At 37.5% G+C, this 23,731-nt stretch overlaps 1 protein-coding gene across 2 annotated transcripts in view; it reads right to left on the bottom strand.

Annotated features, from left to right (window-relative positions):
* The window catches only part of CNTN5 (contactin 5), a gene marked incomplete at both ends in the record, with an annotated part of 391,394 nt that overhangs the window by 137,251 nt on the left and 230,412 nt on the right, over positions 1 to 23,731 (bottom strand). For both annotated transcript variants that reach the window (XM_082483144.1, XM_082483143.1), the window contains 2 exons: positions 8 to 144; positions 8,153 to 8,334. In XM_082483144.1, the coding sequence (XP_082339270.1) occupies positions 8 to 144; positions 8,153 to 8,334 (319 nt within the window). The remainder of the gene's footprint in view (positions 1 to 7; positions 145 to 8,152; positions 8,335 to 23,731) is intronic.

Here is a 23,731-nt window from a genome sequence, read left to right on the forward strand (position 1 = left end):
AATGTACCTGTGGCCAGAGAGGAACTCCATTTTTCAGCCAGCGGTATGTGGGCCTTGGCTTTCCAGTGGCCTTACATTCCCATCGGAGCTGCTCTCCGCTGTCTAACTGAGTATCGTTAAGTTTCTCCACCCAATGTGGGTAGGCTGCAAGAAAAAAATACCATGCTATATACAAAGCATATAAACTGGTAAGTCTCTAGCTGAGATGCAAAGACCTAATCAACTAAAGAGCTTAAATTATGGCCTTTATGAAGCTTAGCTTCCTCTCAGAAAGCAGCACATTTAAACAAACCACCAAAACCAAGAGAGCAATAAAATTAATAAAACTCCGTAACTTTCAAGGAAATGCTGTACTGGCAACAGGCAGGGAGCTGTATAATGACCAGGAATAATCTGCCTGATATAATAAAGTCCAATGGATTAAATGACAGTACCATATATTAATGCATTGATTATTACTGAATTTAAGAACATTTGCTTGGTACTCACAATAGAATATTTAGTAACATTTCAAGACCTAAGCTATTTAAATTTTGCTAATGAGGTGAATCATCATAGACTCTGCTTCATGTAGTTTTCTCAGTTTATTAGGAAATCATAATTTATTAAGCTAGGGATGACTGGGCATTTGGTAAGGTATTTGCACATATTTTTGTTTAAGTGCCTTGGCTTTAATTCGGATTTCAAGGGAGAAAATGTTTTTAATGTAATGTAAAACCCATTCATCAGGAACATAAATAACACAGTAAAACAATGTTAAAACAGTCTTTTTTTTAAAGGTAGACAGTTGCTAGGTGTATATGCGATCATTAGTTCTTAAATTTCATGTAATTATCTGTTAAAAAGCAGGGAATTTTTTTTTGCAGAAAAGCAGATCTTTAATACAGCAGTGGATCAGGTAGCTATATGTAGGATCTTATAGTTTGGAAAACTTTGTAAGATGCGGTGAGGAACTGAGCATTCATATGCAGAAATAAAAATATATGCTTAAAGGCCAGATTTTGGGTTTTCATATTGTAGCCATATCAATTTGTATTGCAAAGAGATAGATGAAATTAATTAACTTACTGATATTAAATGCTGGTGGTTTGTTGCTTTTTTGTTTGTTTGGTTGGTTTTTTGGGTTTTTTTGTTTGTTTTGTTTTGTTTTGTTTGTTTTTGTTTTCAAATAGTAGATAATAAGTAGCTAAAAGACCTTCATTGTTAAAGGAATGTAAAATTCTTCTGCTTGGTATGAATAGAAGTACAGATCTGTCACAACAAAGTCTCTGCTTCAAACGTCGGATAATTGATAATGTACTTAAACATGGGGAACTGAGTTTAAAAATAAATCTTTGAATCTAGCTGGCTTTTGACAGGTCACCAATCAAAGACGTGAGAAGATATGAAAAAGCATGACAGATGACTAACTGCTTCTAGCTTACATCTCGTGCATGGATGATAAAGAAAGTGAATGAGGTGTCCATCATTCCTAAGCAGAGACTAGTGTGTTTCAGAATCCCTGACCAGACAGTTGTCAGAAGCTGGAAATGTATCAGAAAAAGAGTCAGTCTTTTCCCTTTTAGTAGAGGAAAACAGAGATAAGATTGACCCAACCTCATTCCCAAACTCCAGACCAAAAACCTCTGGTCTCTTATTCTTCTTCTTACAGTCAAGGCAATGCATGACATGCTCCATATGTGCTCCTCTGTGCTGAATCACGTGATTCTTAACTTATATCAAAGGATCCCATGAAATCCTCAGAAGCAGTTTGCAGGAGTTCCGGCTTACTTGTGTACTAATAGTTCTAAGAATATCATTCAATTGTGTTGTATAGTTGATGCTCCTGTTTTATTTTTGAATGTTTTGGTATGCACAAAGGGAGCATGCTGAGATGCAATTGTTTCATTTGAAAATGAGTATGCTAATATGATTTTTGAAGACATGACAGTTGAATATGTAACTAAAAATTCATAAATGTTAGCCAGTGGTGCCACAAAATCACGCAGTTTCAAAGAGGTGTTAAACAGTTCCTATTTACATTTTCATTCTTTTTATTATTTTGTTTTTCTGAAAATTCTAATATAGGACCCAAAGCATATCTAGTCTCACTTTTCTATGTTGAATTTGGTCTCATCATGAACCAGAGTGTTGAGAGTTAGAGCGTGCACCTGCTTACACTGAAATAAAACTGTCTCCCCAAGCCTGGCTGCAGAGGTGTTCTCAGTACGCAACTGCCATTCCCTACCCATTATGGAGTCATAATTTTCAAGCTGTTGAACTTGCCATCAGCCAAGGCAATAACTCCAACTCCCACCCCTTTGAGAAGAAGGTAGGAAAGCGATAGGTAGATGTAGCAGGAGTAGAGTTAAATGCATGAGTGAGAGAAATATATTCATCATTTTTTGGCTTCCTTTCCTCTCTCTATGTACTCCTTACTTTGCTACTGAGGATTCCCTCTCTGCTCGTTAGCAAGGGTCACTCTCCATAGTATCATAACACTCGTTCTTAAACCCTGTTGATAATTAAAAAAGTGAAACATTTAACTGGATGTACAACCTCTGACAAACTCTGACTCAATGTATTTTATTTTTTTTTTTAACAAAAATATGTTAACATCATCCTGATACACATGAGGGCAAAGAAAACTTCGTTCCATGATTGCACTTAACCTTAATTAGACAACATAAATTCTAAGAAGCATTTAAACAGATTTCAAAAGTAACATGTTTGTTTTTCTTTTTATAAATGTAACAATCATCTTGAGGAAAAATATGTGTTTGCCTGGTTTTTACCCGTCCAGTGAAGACTTTTGGGGTGAATGTAAGAATAGAAGGATGTGTTTTATTATTCAGTAGTCTTTATGGATATTGTGCCATAACTTTCTACAATGCTTTTGAGATTTTAAAATCACCATCCAATCCTTGATTTATTTTATGCTGCATTTCTGCACCTCTTTATTCAAGGATGTCAAAATGTTTTACAAACACAAATTGGCAATAAATCTGCAAGCTTACAGGCCAGTTTTTATATCCTCTGTGCAAAACGAAATTCAGATGCAGAAAACAGCCTACTTTCTCAAATTATTAAGCAACTTTTTGACTGAAAGGAAATTAAGGACAAAATTTTGCATGGACAAATGACTTGGGATAATGTCATTTTGGGGGTGAAAAAAAAATCAATCACAGTGAGAAAGATAAGATAAATTTCAAGTGAAGCTGCAATTCTGACCACAAAAATCTCTTCCTCTCTAGCCAGTTTTACTACGTGTATCTGGGGCTAACGTGTAGTAGCACCCATGGATTTTTTTCCATACAGTTTTTATAAGAAAGCTATTAAAATATTTTTTAAAATCAGGATGGTCTGTGGTCCTTTACACTGCATTATAGAATATCCCTCCCCTCGGCTGTTTGCTCCTCTCCGGTGTTACGGCAAACCTCCTCTCCTGCTGTGGCAGCAGTGCTGCTCATGGAGCACAGCTGTAAGCAGGATCAGGGAACTGATCCAGCTGAAAAAAAATGGCCAAAAGAGTGGTTCTGTGGTCTGGGTCACAAAACCACCCTCCACTGAACTAACAGTAGTGAGTAGGTAACACAGAAGCAAATCCAAGAGGTTTAGAGTAAGAGAAATAGCTATTACCATTGGGAAAATGCTTCTTGTCAGGATTTGTGGAGGAACTGTGATTACAAAAGTTTATTGGCCCTCAGCACAGGAAAGCCATGGACCTGTTGAAGGAGGTCCAGAGGAGGACCACAAAAAAGATCATAGGAAATTGTTACACATTTAAAACTAAGATCTGGTTGATGAGAAACCAGAAGATGATCAGAGGGCATGTGTCCTATGAGGACAGGCTGAGAGAGTTGGGGTTGTTCAGCTGGAAGAGAAGGTTCTGGGGAGACCTTATTGTGACCCTTCAGTACTTAAAGGGGTCTTCTAAGAAAGATAGGGACAAACTTTTCAGCAGGGTCTGTTGCGACAGGAAAAGGGCTAATGGCTTTAAAATAAGTGATAGAAGATTTGAACTAGATATAAAGAACAATTTTTTTATGAGGGTGGTGAAACACTGGCAGGGGTTTCCTGGTAGATACTCCAACCCTGCAAACAGTCAAGATGAGGTTTGATGGGGCTCTGAACAACATGATCTAGTTGAAGATGTCCCTGATCATTGCAGGGGGGTTAGACTAGATGACCTTTAATGGTCCCTTCCAACCCAAATTATTCTATGATTCTGTTCTATGGTTCTATGAATTTCTCCACCCAAATTTTAATTTTTATGGTCTCTTCTATTAATCACTTTGAGCTTGAATAAAATTTCATGGAAACTTACAGGATGAGCAGATCCCTTGGTGAAAAATCACACCTTTCAAAATAAGTTACAATGCATATAAGGATGTCTTGTATTATCAAAATTTTGTTTTTAATGCCTTTTTCACTTCTACAGCTGAATTGCTACTAAGTACTGAGACTACAACAATCTGAAACTATCAGCATCAAAAATACCACTTTCTGAACAACATCCAAAGCACGAGCTGCATCAGACAGTCATTGGATTGCAGCACCAGGTAAGAAATGAAAACTCACTAGTTTGTGATTAAATGTGACCAGACAGGCAGACTGGGTGTCCTGGGCTTTCTCCAAAATACTCTGTGGTGACCCAGATCAGATGCAACTGACAAAATGAAGAAAATTCAAACAGACAGCAAGCGAGTTCCTGCAAATATGAAGATTGTGAGACTGCAATATGACCCAGCTGGTCCTACAGCCTGCTCTGAAATTTTACATGAAACCCTTAGTAAGGAATTATGGCCTACATCTGAATTTTTGAGCCCAAATAATCACTGTTTCCTGGAGGAATAAGTTGTCAGTGAAAAAACAATGAGCTTAAAGGTAAATAATTAATGTTGACTGTTATGAATAAAAGGTATAGCAGGAAATGATGTTTCAAGTAATGCCCCCAAATCCTGCCAAATCAGCTGTCAGCAAAGGAAACTGAGAATTTTGTAAAGTAACGTTTAGTTAAGATTTGCACTGCTAAAAAGCTTCTTACCCAAACAAACCCCGCTACACCCCTGGAAAAGGCTGTCAAGGTTTGTAGGTCAATGGGACACTAACACTGTCTTCAGGAGCACTGAAGGCTGTGAGAGGCTCACTGGGGAGTATTTAATCTCGAGGCCAAGAAAAGGGGCTGGTAGGGGGCTAGTAACAGAGTGTGTTTCTTGTTCTGCTGTACTGCAGGTCGCTGCCGGTCTCCTCCATCTGGAAGCTCTCTGTTACCTACTCTGGCCTCGCTCCCTGCTAATGCACATAGGTGAAACTCCGGCTCAGATCTGGTTTTGACTTATCTGTAAGGTAGTCTAAAGTATAATCATAGACTTAAGAGAAAATTAATAATATACTAGTCTCACATATCTGTTAATCAGAAGAATGAGACAATCTGAAGTGGACCCCCTTTCTGTGATGTTACGGAAGTTGTTCTAATATTATTGCAAAAAATGCCAAATAGCATAAGTTGTGCGCTATTCATAAAACCATTGACTGTAAAAAATATAATTTTGAGAATGGTGGAGAACTAAAAATTCATATTTCTACCCAGACAAAGTAGAATAAAACTGACATAGAAAATGTTTTTATGGATTCCTAGATTTAAGTAGTACCTGGATTTCTGCTCAAAAACAAAATGTGTCCTGGCTAATGAGAGAGGCAGAGTTGTGTAGAACACTACATCATGTTTGCTGTGAATTTATGCTACAAGCCTGCAGGGTGCTCTTGAGGAAATAATTTAATTTTCCAGCATCTTAGTTTCTCTCTTGAAGAGCACCTTTTATATTCCTATAACTCTGAAAGAGGAAAGCAGAGATAATTGTAACTCCTTTATAAGGTGCTTTGGCATCTAGTAGTTTCACAGCTCTAGGAAACAGCCAGTAAGTTTATGAGTTGAGATACATGTTATAACTCAAAATAATTTTTTCTGAATTTCAGACATTTTAAGAAATATTATTGAAAAAGACCAAGCACGCTTCTAAATGTCCCTGCCCCCCAGGTCCCTAGCGGGAGCTGCTATACTTTCATGGAAGTAATTGACAGTAAGGATTTCTAATACCAGAGAAATATCACTGCGGTTTTGGCAAAGTAGGAGGCATTGAGTAGTGCCTGGGTTTTGACTGCTGTTTTCAGTAAAAGCCTTATAATCATAGATTCATAGAATTTTTTAGGTTGGAAAAGACCTTTAAGAACATCGAGACCAACTATAAACCTAGCACTGCCAAAACCACCACCAAACCATGTCCCTCAGCACCACATCTACACATCTTTTAAATACCTCCAGGGATGGCGGCTCCAGTACTTCCCTGGGCAGCCCGTTCCAATGCTTGACAACCCTTTCAGTGAAGAAATTTTTCCTAATATACAATCTAAACCTCCCCAGCGCAACTTGAGGCCTTTCCTCTTGTCCTCTCACTTGTTACTTGGGAGAAGAGAATGACCCCCACCTCTCTACAACGTCCTTTCAGGTGGTTGTAGAGAGCGGTAAGGTCTCCCCTTCAGCCTCCTTTTCTCCAGGCTAAACAACCCCAGATCCCTCAGCCGCTGCTCATAAGACTTGTGCTCCAGACCCCTCACCAGCTTTGTTGTCCTCCTTCTTATATAAAATCTTTGCTGGAAGTGCAGCAAGAATGGCATGTCTGAAACAAAAGGTGCAAACTACCACCTTTCCCATCACATGCTTTTCCCAGCATACACCAAAAAAAAAAAAAAAAAAGGCAAAAACCTGCCCTTGGCTCTAGGTGGATGAGAATGAAAACTAAGGAGAGAAGCATCATCCGGAGAGATGGTGATACTCACTAAAAACATGGGAGCTAAGATGAAGGTGTTGGAAAGCTGGAGGAGACAGGAAAATTGACTATGGACATGGAAATATTGACATATGTGGAGAATAAGCTAAATATATGATGCCAGGCTACGGTATTTGATGGACGGGTGTAACAAAAACAGACAACTGTGTATAGTCAGTAATCGGGAGAAAGCACTAGGAACCGTGGGTTGAAATCAAGAAAAGAAAAATAAAATTGACTAACAGGAGAGACTCCTTCTTAAAGGTGTCTATTAGCCTGAGGACCTGTCTAAACTGCAGCAGTTGGAATTCCACTGACTGCTATATTTGAAGACAGAAAGCAATTCAGAGTCTGAAAGATTTGTTGCATGATCTCCTGCAGTAGACCTTTCCTGCTAAGTATTTAAAGTTGTAGGATTCATGGAAAGATAGCAAGTGATGTAGCTTTAATTGATGAGAAGTAGGTGGGACTCAAGTCTATGCAAGCCCATGACACGGGGGTTGGAACTCGATGATCTTCAAGGTCCTTTCCAACCTAGACCATTCTATGATTCTATGATTCTATGATTCAATATAAGGAAAAATCTGACTTGTAAATATTCGGGGCATGTCTTACATCAGCTTTTGTTTCTAGCCTCTAGGATGCAGCAACAATATATAAAATTCATGATTTTACTAAATACTTTTAATGTCAGGTTGTGTTTTTTTCTTTTCAATGGGATACATGATTCTTTTTTTTTTTAATTTTCACTCAAAAAACCTTTAGGAAGACCAATGTTTGAAATAAAATTTTCAGCACTTTCTCAAAATCAGAACCTTCAGAAATTGTGCATGCCTAGATGGAGAATTTTTTACAAAAACAGGAGCATTTCTCTAGATCTGATTCCTGTAAAATGAATTTGACAAAACTGAGGCATGGCAAGGGTGAAACATTAATAAAACCATGATAAAAATCCTAAGATATTTCTAATATTGTTTTCTGACAGATACATAATTTTTAAGTTACATGTCATTGCTGTATATCATATCAGGAGAAAAAAAATAGACTTTTAAAATTATAGCAATACCCTTTAAAACCACAACCCCCCCAACTCATCAACATCAAACAGACATCAAACATGAAATTGTATTTAAGCCAGTTCTTTGAGGGGGTCAACTGTTTAAATTTTAGACTTTAATGAGTTACTAAGGAACAAAAATATATAGATTGATGCAATACTAATTGTATTTCAGAAGAAAGATATTTCATTTCTACTGGACCTTAGCATCCTTCATATGTAGTTAAAACGTTAAGCGTGGACAAAGCATCATTGGATAATAAATACTGCGTGCAGTTACACTTACTGTACACTTGTAGTTGTCCTCTGAAGACATTTCTTCCACGAGAGTTTTCAGCCTTACATTCGTACATCCCTGCGTCCTCTAGTTGCACATTAGGTATTTCAAGCACAGCTTGGGATTTTCTCAGGCGGGCTTTACTTGGATTATGACCATTAACTTTCCTCCAAGAGATTGTTGGAACAGGGCTGAAATATTTAGTAAAATTACTGTTAGCACTCTTCCACTCTTAAGAATATAGATTCTGTTATCTGGTGGTTTAAACACTTAATAATCTAGGTAGCGATAAAATATAACCACAATTAATGTTCATATAATGCTTGATATACCTCACTTGCTGTAGGGAACCCTTAATAAATGGTTTGTTACATGGAATGTGTCTCTTTCATCCACAAGGGAGGCCAAGTTTTTATTGAGACCAAGTAAATCACTTGAAATACTCTCTCTAGAGCTTCTTTAGCACTCGATGCTTTACTCCTGAACACCTTCACTCAATAGGTAAAAGAAAATAACAGCTTCAAAACCTGAATGAATTTAGCAAATTCCAACACTTCCCAATTTTCCTGCAATGAAACTGCAGTTCAGGAGATCAGTAAGTGATCCGTCCATCTAGGTCAGGGATTTCAGTACCACTGGCTCTTGGATAGATTGAGTTGACCAAAGTTTTGGAGACATTTTCTGGTGAAATATTCTTTAAGTAATAAAACTGGCTGTGTGAGAAGTCTGTATTAATGCCGTTACTGTTTCTGACTCACAGCATTACATGCCTGCTCGCAGGAGTGGAAGGGCTTTTCACTGTAGCTTGCTATTCCACACAGGTCTATGTGGAAACTGTGTCATTTACATTCATTTTCTGAGGGGAGAAATGCATTAGATAGTGTTTGCACTCATTCAGTTTTCTTTTCAGGCCAAACACTCATCAGTCCATTGGGCTTTTTGGTGCATACATACATTTGTCTAAATATGGCAGTGGATACTCAAGGGGGGAAAAAAGATAAAAGAAAAAAGAAAAAAAAGAAAAAAGAAAAAAGAAAAAAGAAAAAGAAAAAAAAGGAAAAAATAAAAAGGAAAAAAGGAAAAAAGAAAAAGGAAAAAAAGGAAAAAAGAAAAATAAAAAAAGAACTGTAGTTGTAAAATGCTTGATTGTGAGCTGAATACTAGACTGCTTCAGGTATTCCAAAAGAAGCTTGGAGGACATCATGAAAGAAAACGTAACTGTTACATGCTAATACATTCTCAAAAAATATTTTCCATTTATACGAACAGCGAATTGCTTTCAAGTCTAAGCTTAGTTATACATATTGTTGGCTCTTGTGGCACTTTAGATGTGGAAAAGTACTTCAGATTCAAATTCAAAGCTTCTATTAATTTCTGCCATCATTGCTAACTTCTACTTTCTGTAAGCATATGAAGCTGCTTTAAAAAAACTACACCTTTCCCTCAGTATTTCAGGGTGTCCAGTATGAGACACAACAAATACAGACATGGCAACCACCCGTGGGTAAAGCTCCAGCTATTCTTCAGACAGTTAAAATCAGGCTGTGACTTACTGCAGTTGTACTCAAACTTCCAGACATGATGATCCCAATTCTAGTTCTTCATAAAGAATCAGAAAATTCCCTGACTTGTAGTAGGAGGTCAGAAGGTTTCTCTAATCTTATCTCCTGAATGTCACAAATCACTGAGTTTCATTGAACATAATTACTTTCACAAAGCCAACATATAGTCCCCTAGGAAAGGTATCCACTATTTATCTGAATGTATCACAAAGAGACAATCATTGTTTCCCTTATCGGATTGCTGCATTAATTACTTAACCTGACAAAAGATACTTTAACTGTGAGCGTGGGTGGATTCATCTCTGAGACATTGTCACTACAATACCTCTCTATTGTTGCAAAATGGTCCTTTATCACTGTCCCACATGGAAGAAATACATGTATGGAAATCAAATCACCTTTTTTTCCTTAGTAAACAAACCAGACTGACCTCTTTCTTCAGCACTCCAATCATGTATATATTTTTCTTTTTTAGGTGGTTGTGGATCATATGAGCTCCTTTTATTTTTTCCTCCTGTATCACTATGGAAGCTTTATGGTTTGCTCATTATTAATCTTACATTACTTTCCTGATGACTGATTTTAAATTTTGGTGTCCTGTAGGTTTGGTTTGAGAACTTTTCTGTGCAGCTTGTATGGGTCTAAATTAATAAGGTTTGCTTCCTATTAGAAGTTACTTTGCATGCTTTTCAATTAGAAGATTAAAAGAACTTCCCATTCTTATCTGACACCTGTTCAATTCTAAAATGAAGAATAAATAGGATATTTATACTCTTTCTTGAGTGACTTTCTGGAGATTTTGTAACTCTCTTGTTGTGGCTCTGGCTTTAAGTGTAAGCTTCTTATATGCTTGTCCTCTTTCTTTATGGAATAGAATTATGTCACGGTTGCTGGCTGCAGAACAGCCACCATGGCCAGGCAAGTTTTTGTTAATCATTATTGATCACAGCACAGCTCCACAGTAGGAGTATTTTATGCTGGTACAGGGCAATGCTGCTCAGCAACTGCTGGTTTATGCATGAGGTAGGTGTGCAGCTACACTTTCTTTGGCAACGTATGGGTGCCATTCTTGTTGCCCATTATTGTTTATTTGCCCTTCAGCCCTACTTCCAGTAAAATCAGTGACAAAAATGTTTTTGCTCTATTGCCATGGAGGAAAACTTGTTCTGCTGAATAGAACTGATAAGTGGAATTTTTTCATAGTGTATATCTCTGAGAAACAATGAAGACATCATAAACCACAAAAGTTGTCTCATTTAGCTACTATGAGATTGTTCTGAAATTCAGGTATTTAGAAAATTTCCTTTAAATTGCATTTAACTATTTTTTTTAAATTTACTTTCAGGTACACTGCAGTAAGTAAATGTGTACAGCATGGCAAAGTCAGAGGAAACTTGTTCTCTGAGTCGTTAGGAAACACTTTATAAACACTCACTTTTTTCTTCATCACTACAAGGTAGTAAGTGGAGTTTTTCAAGGAGATAAAATTACTTTAGCTGTGTAGATTTAATAATTTCAAAGGAAAGTACTCCCAAACTGCAAATCACTATTTGCAGACAACTTGTAGTTCTGTTTAATGAAGCTTCTTATTTTCCTTGCATAACTTATAAGTGAGGTATGAATTTTACATCTGAAATAAAAATACATCTATACCTATGTCTCCTCTGTGACTTGTGTGAGAACGAAATGAAAGAATGAAATATATCTGATTGAGGATGTGAGAGAATAGAATTGTGTGACTGTTCTAGAAAACTCATAAAATCCACCATAAAAGCTAACAAACATATGCACGTATTGTTCATCTTTTCAAATGATCCACAGCTTTTTAAAAAATAGAGCAGCAGCAGAAGTATCTCTAACATTAATATGAGTTTAATGTAATATGCATAATTGTTAAATCTTATAATCATTATAATCCATTTTTATTTTGGTCTCAGTAGACATCTGTGGGAATATAGTTTCCGTGTTTATTATGTCCTTTTTCACATTCAACTCCTCTGAGTCACTTTATTCAAGTTTCAATTGAGTTCAAAGATAAGATTTCTCCTCACTTTTGGAAATAATCTGTTGAATACTACCAGTAAATCTTAGCACCATGGAGAAAAAAATCCTACTTGATTTCAGAAATGCCGTCATTAAAGCTCTCGTTCATCTGAGCTGAAATAAAAGTTTTAAGAGGTCATTGGTGACTGTAATAGACATTATGGTGGGTTTGTTCACTTTGAATTTGAAGAAAATATGAGTTATAGTTTTACATTTACATCTAGAAGAGATTATAAGAGTCAATTTTCAGCACTATATTATTTCGGACAAGTTCTATTTATTTTGTTGGGAATTCTTCACAAGCTTCATTGGAAATAATGATTTGAAAAAACTATTGGAAGAAATTTTATACTTTTTATTTATTTTGGCAATTTAATTGGATTTATAAAGCATATGTTTATTTCAGAAAAGGGGTGAGGTGGAAATGAGAGTAATGTCTGAATTTTAAAATGCCTTTTCCATGGATCTGAGCTCCTAGTTTTCAGCAATTTCTTAAATAAGAATGCATAGGTTACTTTTTCTATTTTTGGTTGGTACAAATCGATGTGCTTTTTTGAAATGTTTTACTTTCTCCTGTAATTTCAATTCCTCTCCACACTATTTCTCTTTACCATGCACCACTGTTCTGAGCTGTGGCTTCAAACCCACAGGTTCATATCACAATATATCTTGAAAACCTCTGCATGCCTGTGCATTTGAGACCAGAAAAAAAAACCTTTCTCCTTATGCCCTTCAGCCTTGCAACTGTGTTAAATATCTTCTAATTATTACTGGATAATTATGTAGGATTAAAATGTTGAGGAGTATCATGAAATTCTCTCCATCAGATAGTATCCAGAAATGGCCATCAACCATTACCACAATTCTACCTTTAGAATGTCCCATATAAATCTGTTCTGGTCAGATGCAGAGATTCAGGAGACAAGATAATAACTTTTCCTTTCATTTGGTTATTAAAAGATAGTAGTCGTGAAATATTACAGCAGCGAGTACTGGTGATTTAAGAATAGAAATATAATAGAAGGAAATGATGATGAATTTGAAGCCTTTGTGCAGGAACAAGCCCAGGTCTGCAAGTCACATCAACACACATCTATGACTGTACTAAAAAGGTCTGATGCATGTGTCAGTGTCATATACTAAAGCAGATGTGATTTCCCACCACTGCTGGCTTGTTCTTTATGGCACAGAGGAAAGACAATGTGCTTGCTTGGCTGCATATCCAGCTCCGCATCATTTTCTTCACACTTTAAGTCCTAACATGTTAGAGCATCTCTAACATCCAAAACAGTGCTATGGATAATGATTCATTATCTATAATGATTCATTATTCATAGTGAATGATACTCCAGAGGCTTTGCTGTACTGATTGATGTAAGCCTAAAATGTTAGCTCAAATATGAACCTTAACTGTTTGATAGCTAAATTTAGAGAATGCAATTGACACTCATGGTGATTTTAAAGATTTTCCCAAATTTTTAAATTCAAGTCAATTATGAACACAAAAGTCATATGATTAAGTTGTAATCAAACAAGAGAACAAAAGATCCACAATAGTCAAGGTATTAATCTCACAAGTAATAAGTAAAGGGGAAAAACTCTTCTGCAACATTTTATTTCGCCTTTTGAAAGTTAGATAATGTTGGTTACATTTAATGAAATCACAGCAGCACAGCTAGATGCTGAAAAATTTTATAGGAAAGAGCTGAACATCTCCTCCTGTGGCCACAATGTGTGGGCCACATTGCAAAATTCCGTATCTTTGTTTTCTCATCACATTATAGCAAATGCTATATTGTGGGATGGAGGAGGTGTTGAGCTACTACAACTGTTAAATAAGGACAGAAGTAAGCTCTGTTTTTTCCTCAGCCATCCAATGACCCTTTTTTTGTGTGTCTCTGTATCACACCCTGCCTCAGCTTTCTGTCTGGGGGCACTCTGACGTAAGCAGACATTCTTCTAAAAAATATTAAAGACATAACAACAGGTAAATTGTCACCAGCCTGTGACTTGATCAAGGCTGTTGAGAAGAGAATCTGAAGCAGCTTGAAAAGCAAAAGACATATATGATATCTGCTGTGTTAGTATGGGGGAGAACACATGAGTAATCGACAAATTTAAGTTAGGGGAGACAAATGCAGAATAGCAGAAAATTTCCCTGGAAAAGTGACGTGTTTTTGTCAGGTATTCACATGGATTCTCAGGGCCGCAGTACTACAGTGACACTGTGTTTACTTGCCCTCTGTAAAGCTATTTTATAACTGGACTTTCATGTCATTTTTCTATCCTCCAAACTTTGTCCAGGCAGAATTTCTGTAGCTGGCACGTTAATCTAGGATTTCGTAACTCTGCTGTACAGATACAGCCAGTGTATGTGTAAAGATCAATTCCAGAGTGCTGGATTTGAGGCTCTTGTACCACACAGTATTACATGCATTTATTTCTTTGTGGGAAATCCTGATGAGAAATACCACAATGGTAACTCTGGGGACCTACTATTGACAATTGCCAGAATTTGTTTCCTTCTGATCCTCTCAACCTCTGACACAGAGAGAAAGCCTACATGTGTGCTCCTGGATAGTAAGTTTGGTATGCAAAAAAAAATGCCCCTCTATCTCTAAAACTAAAGCAAAGCTGTGTAAATCACTGCACAAAATTTTTAGTAGCATTTACAAGTTTTCTTTGATGGTGGTGAGAGAGAAAGGGAAGGGATCGGTAATATTGCTTCTTTGAGAATGGCATTCTACTGATGGGGATGCGTAGTTTGGTGGCGTTTTTTCCCACTTTCCCTATGCCCTATGGTAAAAGCAATTAACTCTAAATTTTTAGAGGTAAGTATGAAGCATTTAGTCAGAATGAGGCAGAATGAGGTCCAGGAGTGTTACTTGTGATTTACCAAAGAATCCTTATTATATTGCTATGAATGATCACAATATTTGTAACAGTATTATAAAGTCTATGCAAGAACAAGACCACTTAAAGGAAGGCAGAAATCAATCCAGCCTTAAAACCAGGAACAAAATCCAATCCTGGTCTAGCACCTTATGACATAAATTCTTATTCATTGTGAGCTAAAAATGAACTTTAGATTGATGAAAGCCTTAAAAAGGTTTATTTGACATAAAGATATGTGTTATCAAAGGGAATCCTGTGTTACGGAAACAAACTCAGCTTGAAGATGTCATGTTTATGTTTAAAAAGGTTCCCTCCTCTCATCACAAGTTAATCTCCAGGGGAAAGGACATCCCTACTTATAACATTGACAAAGGCCGCTCTATGGAGAGTGTTCATTTCCCTCTTGGGTTTTAAGAGTAGCTTGCAGCTGTAAGATCTTTTTCCTAAAGTGAGAAGTTGTGTGAGGGGGCATGGAGTCCTATGGGACTTAGAAACATATATTTCTATACTGTTTTTTGTCTCTGTCCTGCAGTTTGATTTTGGGCAAATCATCCTTTTTTAATACCATATGCCATGGTTTTCCTGTGTTAAAAAGAGAAAACAGCCATTTTATGTCTCTGATGAAAAATAGAACATCACGATAAGAATTGTTTTTGAGGGTGGAAGGAAATTACGACCGGTGGACTTCTACACTGTGAATTTGCTTAATAGTCGATGCTAAGATGCTAGAACTCTTTGTTCCCCTAGTAATTCTCCTATGTGCAGGAAAAACACTGAATATTTGAATCCCTAGTTCCAACACGGAATTGGATGTATAGCAACTAGAATGATTTGCTCCATTTAATGCAAGCCAGGGATCTTGGCATGTCATTAAAATGTGAGTACTGCAATATATTTAAAAGACAAGTCAAAATTAGCTTTCTTTTTGCCTGCAAATTGTATATTAAATCTGGTTAGAATTCCTCAACCCTCCAACCTTCATTTATCGGTGCAGTGATTCATCATGTACTTTCATACTTTGTTTTGACCAGCAGTTCCCGTGCTGGGGATAGCAATGTCTGCACTGCTGTCACAGGATTCAGGGGAAATGAGAGCTGTTAATGTGCTCTGAATGTCTTTAGTATAGAATCAGGTTATCTGTAAAATCAGAGGTGTTTCTGTATGTCACCATTATTGTGGGAAGAGGCAAGAACTGGTTTATATTCATGGAAAAGTACAAGGTGACTTAATAATTTCCAAAAGACAATACGTAGAAAGGAGCAGCTTCTGGGGCTGAATGGCCATTCCACTTCAGACAACATTTCTGAGCTATGCCTCTTGACTGCCAGCACACCGTAAAGATGTGCTGACATATCCCAAAGAAAATGGCCAACAGAGCTGTCATACTTGGCTCTAAATACAGTGAAGCCTCTTTTATATCACAGATGTTATCATTTTATACTCATGTTATATTCCCATGTTTATACGCAATAATACTCAGCTGCTGCTTGCCACCTTGACCCCTCACTCGTCTTGATGCCCTTGGGATAGAGTGGAGCGCAGTTAACACAGGTTAACTTTAAATTTGTTTTAAATTGTGATCGGTGCGTTAGGTCTGCCATTCTTTAGCATAATACCAGGGCTGGAGTGAGATGGGGATTCATGGATTTGTATTAAGATCTACGTCAGAAAAGAATTTGATCTCAGAATAGAAATCCTCATGAGACATTTTGACACTGATTAGTGGGAAGGGGTAAGTTATCAGAAGGTCTTGCCTGCTTCTCCTGACAGTTTAAAGCAGGAGGTGCCTCCTGCCAGGTCTGAAGCCAGGAAGAATCTTGCTGTCTACAGCCAACACATGAATTCCAGTTCTGAAACATTCTGGACCAATATGAAATAGGTAATATTGTATTTTCCAAGATCAGCCAATAAAAGGATAAAAGTCGGGGAGAAAGATATGGAAGACATAGTTTTAGGGCATAGGGCATAGTTTTAACTGGTGGACTGAAAGTAAAAATCATATTTTGCAAATTTGAAGAGCAGAGAGGGTTAAGTTTTGTCCTTTGCAGTTAAGAAACAATATGACGCAATTTTGGCAACTTCTGTTCCCCTATGTTGAGGGACGAGATGGATAACTGCATGTGTTACTCGGAGCACTGTGCAACCTGGATCTGTGACATTATCGGATTATTGTTTGTGAATTTTGTGTTCCTGGAAAAAATCACGTATAGCTAAAGTTCAGAGGAGAAAGAGAAAGGAACCAGGTACTAGTAAACCTTTGACCAAAGATGTACTTCTTGGGTGCCTTTAACAATCCTTCTTTTCTGAAATTACTCTCTTCCTCATTACATTTTTTGCCAAACACTGATGAGACCATACAGCAACATCCTTTTAACATGTGGACGTGCAAAGTCTATTACACCTCCAAAAAGATTTGCAATATCTAGAAACCTTCTTTATAGCCATTATCCTATGTCATTGTCTTAATAAGCAACACCAGCAAATATAACTTCTTTAGATACTTCATGCAGTTCTCCACAGTTACAGTCAAATGCCCTTCACTGGATCCTACAGATTTTTTGTATTGCCACCCTGGTCTTTGCTGAGATATCTTATTCACTTATCCAAACACTTCTTGCTTTTATTTCTGCATATTGAAAAATCTTCAGTAAGCTCTCTCTACATGTACGTAGTCTGCAATGAAAATATTCATAGTGACACAAGATAATAATAGCAGTTTTAATAAAAGTTCGAAGAACAATTAGAAAATATGTTTAAAGAAAATCAGGTCAAGGAGATAAAATAAAATCCTATATTCCATGGAATTAAAACTTTGAGATATTCATTAATCAGAATTGATTGAGTTAATTCTTTCAAGAGAATATTTCAGAACATTTTCTAGATTACAAGTCACTAAAATTTATTCACTTGTGTGACTTAATTTTATGGAACTTCACCTTATTTTTATTTTACCTTATTTCATTTAGAAAGCAAGACTTAAAAATGGACTATGAGCTGAGTTTTTGCAAGCCATATTACAGATGGGATGATCATTTATGACTGAGCTATAAATGTCTTCAAAACAAAGTTTACAATAGAATTATTAAAGCAACATTAAATATAACAACATGAACAATGCTTCCATCATAACAGCCTCATCATAATTCAGTAATAAAAGGAAGTCAATATCTCTATTTTATTCTCATCTTTAACTAAGAGTATTTCACAATAAAAACATAGTCTTGACATTACTAAAGTGAAGTAAGCTAACATTTAGAAAGAATATTGATATACTGTGTAGATGTTACTATCATACAGAAATAGCACACGCATAAAACAGTCTCTCAAAAATACAGAAAAACAAACATATGACTTGTAAGAAAAATTGTCTGTCAGCTCTGTTCTCTATTGATTCTTTTGATCTCTATGTGTTGATCTATGTGGTTAAAAAATAACCATAGTGAAAAAAAAAGGATGCATAAAACTTAATTTTTTTAGATAAACAATATTTTTGGCAGTCTACATGGCCCAGGGATCCTATTTTCGATGCAAAGATTGAAATCTTTGGTAACCTACAAGTACAGCAATAGCCCACATCCTCTAATTTGTTCTAATGAGAAATAAAGTATGATTACTCACTCGAAATTGGCTGTCGGCACTACCATAATATAAACTGTATATTTATTTTTTTTCTGTCTGGAGCCAGAAAACCAATGAAATATGAGGTTTATATTGAGAATAAAATAGAAGTTACTCTGTGGTATGATGCACAAGTTAAAATGCAGTGAGTAAAAGGCTGAAGTGTGTGAGTCAAGTAGGGTCAGTGCATTATACACAATTTTACATTAAAAAATCTATGTGAAAGAGTGTCTGTAGAAGAATTATTAGTTCAGGATCCTACATGGAAGAAACAGGGCAAAATGTAGAATTACAGCCCTGGAATTCAGAAGAGCTAACTTTGGCCTCTTCAAAGACCTACTTGGAGGAATCCCATGGGCTGAGGTTCTAGAAGGAACGGGAGTGCATGACAGCTGGTTGGTGTTCAAGCACCACTTCCTCCAAGCTCAAGACTGGTGCATCCCTAGGAGCAGGAAATCAGGCAAAGGAGGCAGGAAAACTGCATGGATGAGCAAGGAGCTTCTGGAAAAACTTGGATAGAAGGAAGGAGTTTACAGAGTGTGGAAAAAGGGACTGGCCACTTGGGAGTATAGCAACATTTTCAGAGTATGCAGGAATGCAACAAGGAAGGTTAAGGCCCACTTGGAATTAAACCTTGCAAGGGATGTCAAGGACAATAAGAAGGGCTTCTTCAAGTACATCAGTAGTAAAAGGAAGACTAGGGAAAATGTGGGTCTGCTGCTGAATGAGGTAGGTGCCCTGGTGACAGAGGATGCAGAGAAGGCGGAGTTACTGCATGCCTTCTTTGCTTCAGTCTTTACGGATAAGGCCAGCCCTTCGGAATCTCAGACCATGGAGGTAAAAGAGAGAACCTTGAGAAAGGAAAACTCCTTTCAAGGAGGATGGAGTTAGAGATCTTTTAAGCAAACTTGACACCCACAAATCCATGGGCCCTGATGGGATGCACTCACAAGTGCTGAGGGAACTGGCAGGAGTCATTGTTGGGCCACTCTCCATCAAGTTTGAAAGGTCATGGAGAACAGGAGAGGCACCTGAGGACTGGAGGAAAGCTAATATCATGCCAGTCTTCGAAAAGGTCAAAAAGGAGGACCCAGGAAACTACAGGCTGGTCAGTCTCACCTCCATCCCTGGAAAGGTGATAGAACAGCTCATCCTGAGTGTCATCTCCAAGCATGTAGAGGAAAAGGTAACTGGGAGTGGTCAACATGGATTCACCAAGGGGAAATCATGCCTGACCAATCTGATAGCCTTCTATGATGGCATGACTGGCTGGGCGGATGAGGGGAGAGCAGTGGACACTGTCTACTTCAGCAAGGCTTTTGACACTGTCTTCCATAATATCCTCATAGGTAAGCTTAAGAAGTGTTGGTTAGATGAGTGGACAGTGAAGTCGATTGAGGACTAGCTGAATGGGAGATCTCAGAGGGTTGTGATCAGTGGTGCAGAGTCTAGTTGGAGGCCTGTAACTAGTGGTGTTCCCCAAGGGTCAGTACTTGGTCCCATCTTGGTCAACAGAGGCATCAACAACCTGGATGAGGGGACAGAGGGTACCCTCAGCAAGTTTGCTGATGACACAAAACTGGGAGGGGTGGAAAACATACCAGAAGGCTGTGCCACCATTCAGTGCGACCTGGACAGGTTGGAGAGTTGAGCAGAGAGGAACCTGATGAAGTTCAACAAGGGCAAGTGTAGGGTACTGCACCTGGGGAGGAATAACCCTGTGCACCGGTACAGGTTAGGGGTTGGCCTGATGGAAAGCAGCTCTGCAGAGAGGGACCTGGGAGTCCTGGTGGACAAAAAGTTGACCATGAGCCAGCGATGTGCCCTTGTGGCCAAGAAGGCCAATGGTCTCCTGAGGTGCATGAGAAAGAGAATGGCCAGCAGGCTGAGGGAGGTCATTCCCCCTCTACTCTGCCCTGATGAAGCCACATCTGGAATACTGTGTCCAGTTCTGAGCTCCTCAGTTCAAGAAAGATAAGGAACTACTGGAAAGAGTCCAGCGGAGGGCTGTGAAGTTGGTCAGGGGAATGGAGCATCTCTCTTATGAGGAAAGGCTGAGACCTGGGTCTGTTTAGGCTGGAGAAGAGAAGACTCAGAGGGGATTTCATCAATGCTTATAAATATCTGAAGAGTGGGTGTCAAGAGGATGGGCCCACAGTTTTTTCAGTGGTGCCCAGCAACAGGAAAAGGGACAACGGGCATTAACTTGAACACAGGAAGTTCCATCTGAACATGAGGAAAAACTTCTTTACTGTGAGGGTGGAAGAGCACAGGCTGCCCAGAGAGGTTGTGGAGTCTCCTTCTCTGGAGATATTCAAAACCCAACTGGATGCACTCCTGTGCAACCTGATGTAGGTGGCCCTGCTCTGGCAGGGGGGTTGGACTAGATGATCTCTGAAGGTCCCTTCCAACCCCTACCATTCTGTGATTCTGTGATTCTGTGAAAGGGAACAAAGAAGGTAACATGGAGTTATATGAAAGAAAAAGAAAAAAAAAGGAAAAAAAAGAAAAGAATAGAAAAAAAAAGGAAAAAAAAAGGGGGGAAATAAGAGTGATAAATTTCTGACACTTCCTTTTTCTTGCTTTCCTCTGAGGGCAGGGGTCTGTGCTCATTCAGGGTTGTAACTTACAGCTTTTCATGCAAGCTTGGACAAACCAGTCGCATATCATGTTCGAACTATGAAAACTTGTTCAATTTGAGGCTTTTAAAAAACCCATATATTTCCATCTATGCCTGCTTTTAAGTCCCATGTTAAAATAATGGTATTAAAATCACTTATGAGATAACTATACTGCAAAGTCAGGAAGCATTAAAGAATACTTGGATAGTCATCACTGGAAATGCTTCTTTAATGAATATATCACATGGTGGTGACAAAACTTAAATTCCTTTTACCTAATGGCAGCATTAGTTTCATATCTTTTTAATGGGGAGCAAAATGAAGACATCAGAATTCTTCCTTTTAAAAAAGTACATGAAACAAAAATAATGAAAGACTTAACCAGTTCCCTCCAAACATTCTTGGAAGCAAAGTCAGTAGTATTTGAAAGAAAATGGACATGGCAACATGTTGTCATAGCAGGTAGTGTCTGAGAGCAAGAAAAGCCAGGAATGCTGTGGTTTGTCTAAGAGTGTCAGCTGGGAAAATGATGGCTTCTTCACCAGAACTTACCCAAAGAACAAGGTCATGATCTGTCTTCCTGATTTACATAATAAACTTAAGTTATGACATTGAGATTATGAACTTGTTAGAAAACCAGGATTATCTGGACTACAAACGGCCACCTCATTACCAGTAAATTCATTTATGCATTTTACCAAAAAATCAGCTTGTCTTTTTAAGTAACAGACAATACAAGCAGTGAAAATTGTGGTACTTAGAAGCAAATATTAAAATACTGCTGGTTAGATTTATTTTTTTTAAAAAGTAGATGTTTTTAAATCTTCTATTCAGTAAGTTTTAAAGGAGATTTTTTTTTAATTATTATTTGGGTTTTTTTTAGCAAAGCTTAATGTAAATCTTATTCAGGATTTAGCAATTGTGTAAAATAAAAAGATATAGTTCTGTTCTTACAAAAAGTTCAAAAAATACATGTTAATACTTTGTAATTGCCAGTGGGTTTTTTTTAATTATTCTTTAAAAAAAAAAATACCCTCTTTCTTGTTATGAAACAAACAAAAATTTATGTTCCTAATAAAAATGACATAGTTAAAAGGGTGGCAGAAATCATATCTGTATACTATTTATACAGACATATATGAAACATAGATGTAATAGAAACACAAGTTGTGTGGATGTGACAGTGAATATGGCTATAAAAACAGCCTTTCAACAGAAGTGGGCCATCATAAATATCCAGCACAAATTGTGATATATCACTAATTGCAAAATGCACACTCTGATATATAATATGGTAAATTTTATTTGATTCCTCTATCTGTCATGTCTTCTGCTATACCTCAGCAGTCAATCATGGATAGATGCAGTGATTTCTTAGCCAATGATTGATGCTTATTATAAGCAGCATTATCTAATACAAATAACATTTTGAGGTATTTCACTCCTGTATTACTTTGAATTCTTTAGCAACAACAAAGTCTATTTACAGGTGGCATCAGTAACATAATATTTTCACTTGTAACTGGACTGCTTCTCAGATAATTTCTGACTGTCATGCAATTAAGACATTTGATTTTTTTTGGAGACAAAAGCTGCAAAGCTCCAATTTATTTAATTTCTGCAGCCATAGTGACTGGCGGTACTAAATAAACACTATTAATAAATCAGTAATCTGTAACTAAAGACTAGGCTCTTTCTGGAATATTTGCCAAATGTCTACTTCAGGAAATCTCACTGGAACGTCTGTCATTCTCATGGCTACAGCAGATAGAGAAAAGTGAGTGTTTCAGACAGCTAAATTCAAGCATGAGAAAAACAGCAGAACAACTTCGGTGTTATTTATAATAAGAATTCAAAACACCAAATCTCAAAACGCTAAATAAAGAAGGCACAAATTAGTTGCTGATTCAGTTTGGTAATGGGGACCCGTGGCAACGTAACAAGAAAAGATCCTTACAAGCTATCGGGAATAAGAGATGAGGACAAAAATGAAAATGATGAAAATGATGAAAATGAATAGGAAATCTGATGCATTTCTACCTTCCACCTCAGCCTCCAGGTTTCAAACGAGCCCTGAAATGTCATTCATGTAATTATTACCATATCAGGTTGAAAGCAATTTCAACTCAGCTGATTTGATTGTGCATTAATGGCTGCAAAAAGAAGATAAGGAGTGTGCATGGTAAAAATAGCTGCCCATTACAATAGCAGCAAATGGGGTCAATTTATTAGATAACCTTAAATTCCTTGATGGTTCAGGTATTTTTGGTTTTTTGCTTATTAAAGGTTAACACCAAATGTGAACATAGAAATAAGCTAATTGAAGCCTTTCCTGTCAACCTTTGCATTCCTTGTGAGGCTGTTTGAATAGTGACTGACGCTTTTTGAGAGAGTTTACTAAATCCCAAGGTGCTGATGATGGAAGGTATCAGTAGCTGTGTTTCTTGCCTGTCAGTGATGGACAACGTGTGGCATACCTCCTCTTCACTGGAAAGTGACAGTTGACTTGTAATCTGTCAGGAACTGCAATTTAATTCCAGTGAAATGAGGAAGACAGAAACTAACATGTTGCTTACTGCTTCAGCCATAGCCAAGAGTCTAAAAGGGCCTCGTTGCCAACTATTGACCCGGCAGAAAATTGTTTAGTGTTGCGGACAGGAGAGAGCCTGGAGCCACCAGCCTCTACAGAACAGCTCTTTCCCTCATATATTTCAACATTTCAGAGAATCTCTCCATTTATTGCTTTTCTGTCCTCTCTCATGTACCTCTTTCTTTATCTTTCCTTTATAAAACATGACTTGTGTTTCACCCTACAGAAGTTCTGCCCTCACATTTGCTTTCTAAACTAT

Source organism: Vanellus vanellus (assembly GCF_965231255.1).
Source record: "Vanellus vanellus genome assembly, chromosome: 1".
Taxonomy (NCBI): Eukaryota; Metazoa; Chordata; class Aves; order Charadriiformes; family Charadriidae; genus Vanellus; species Vanellus vanellus.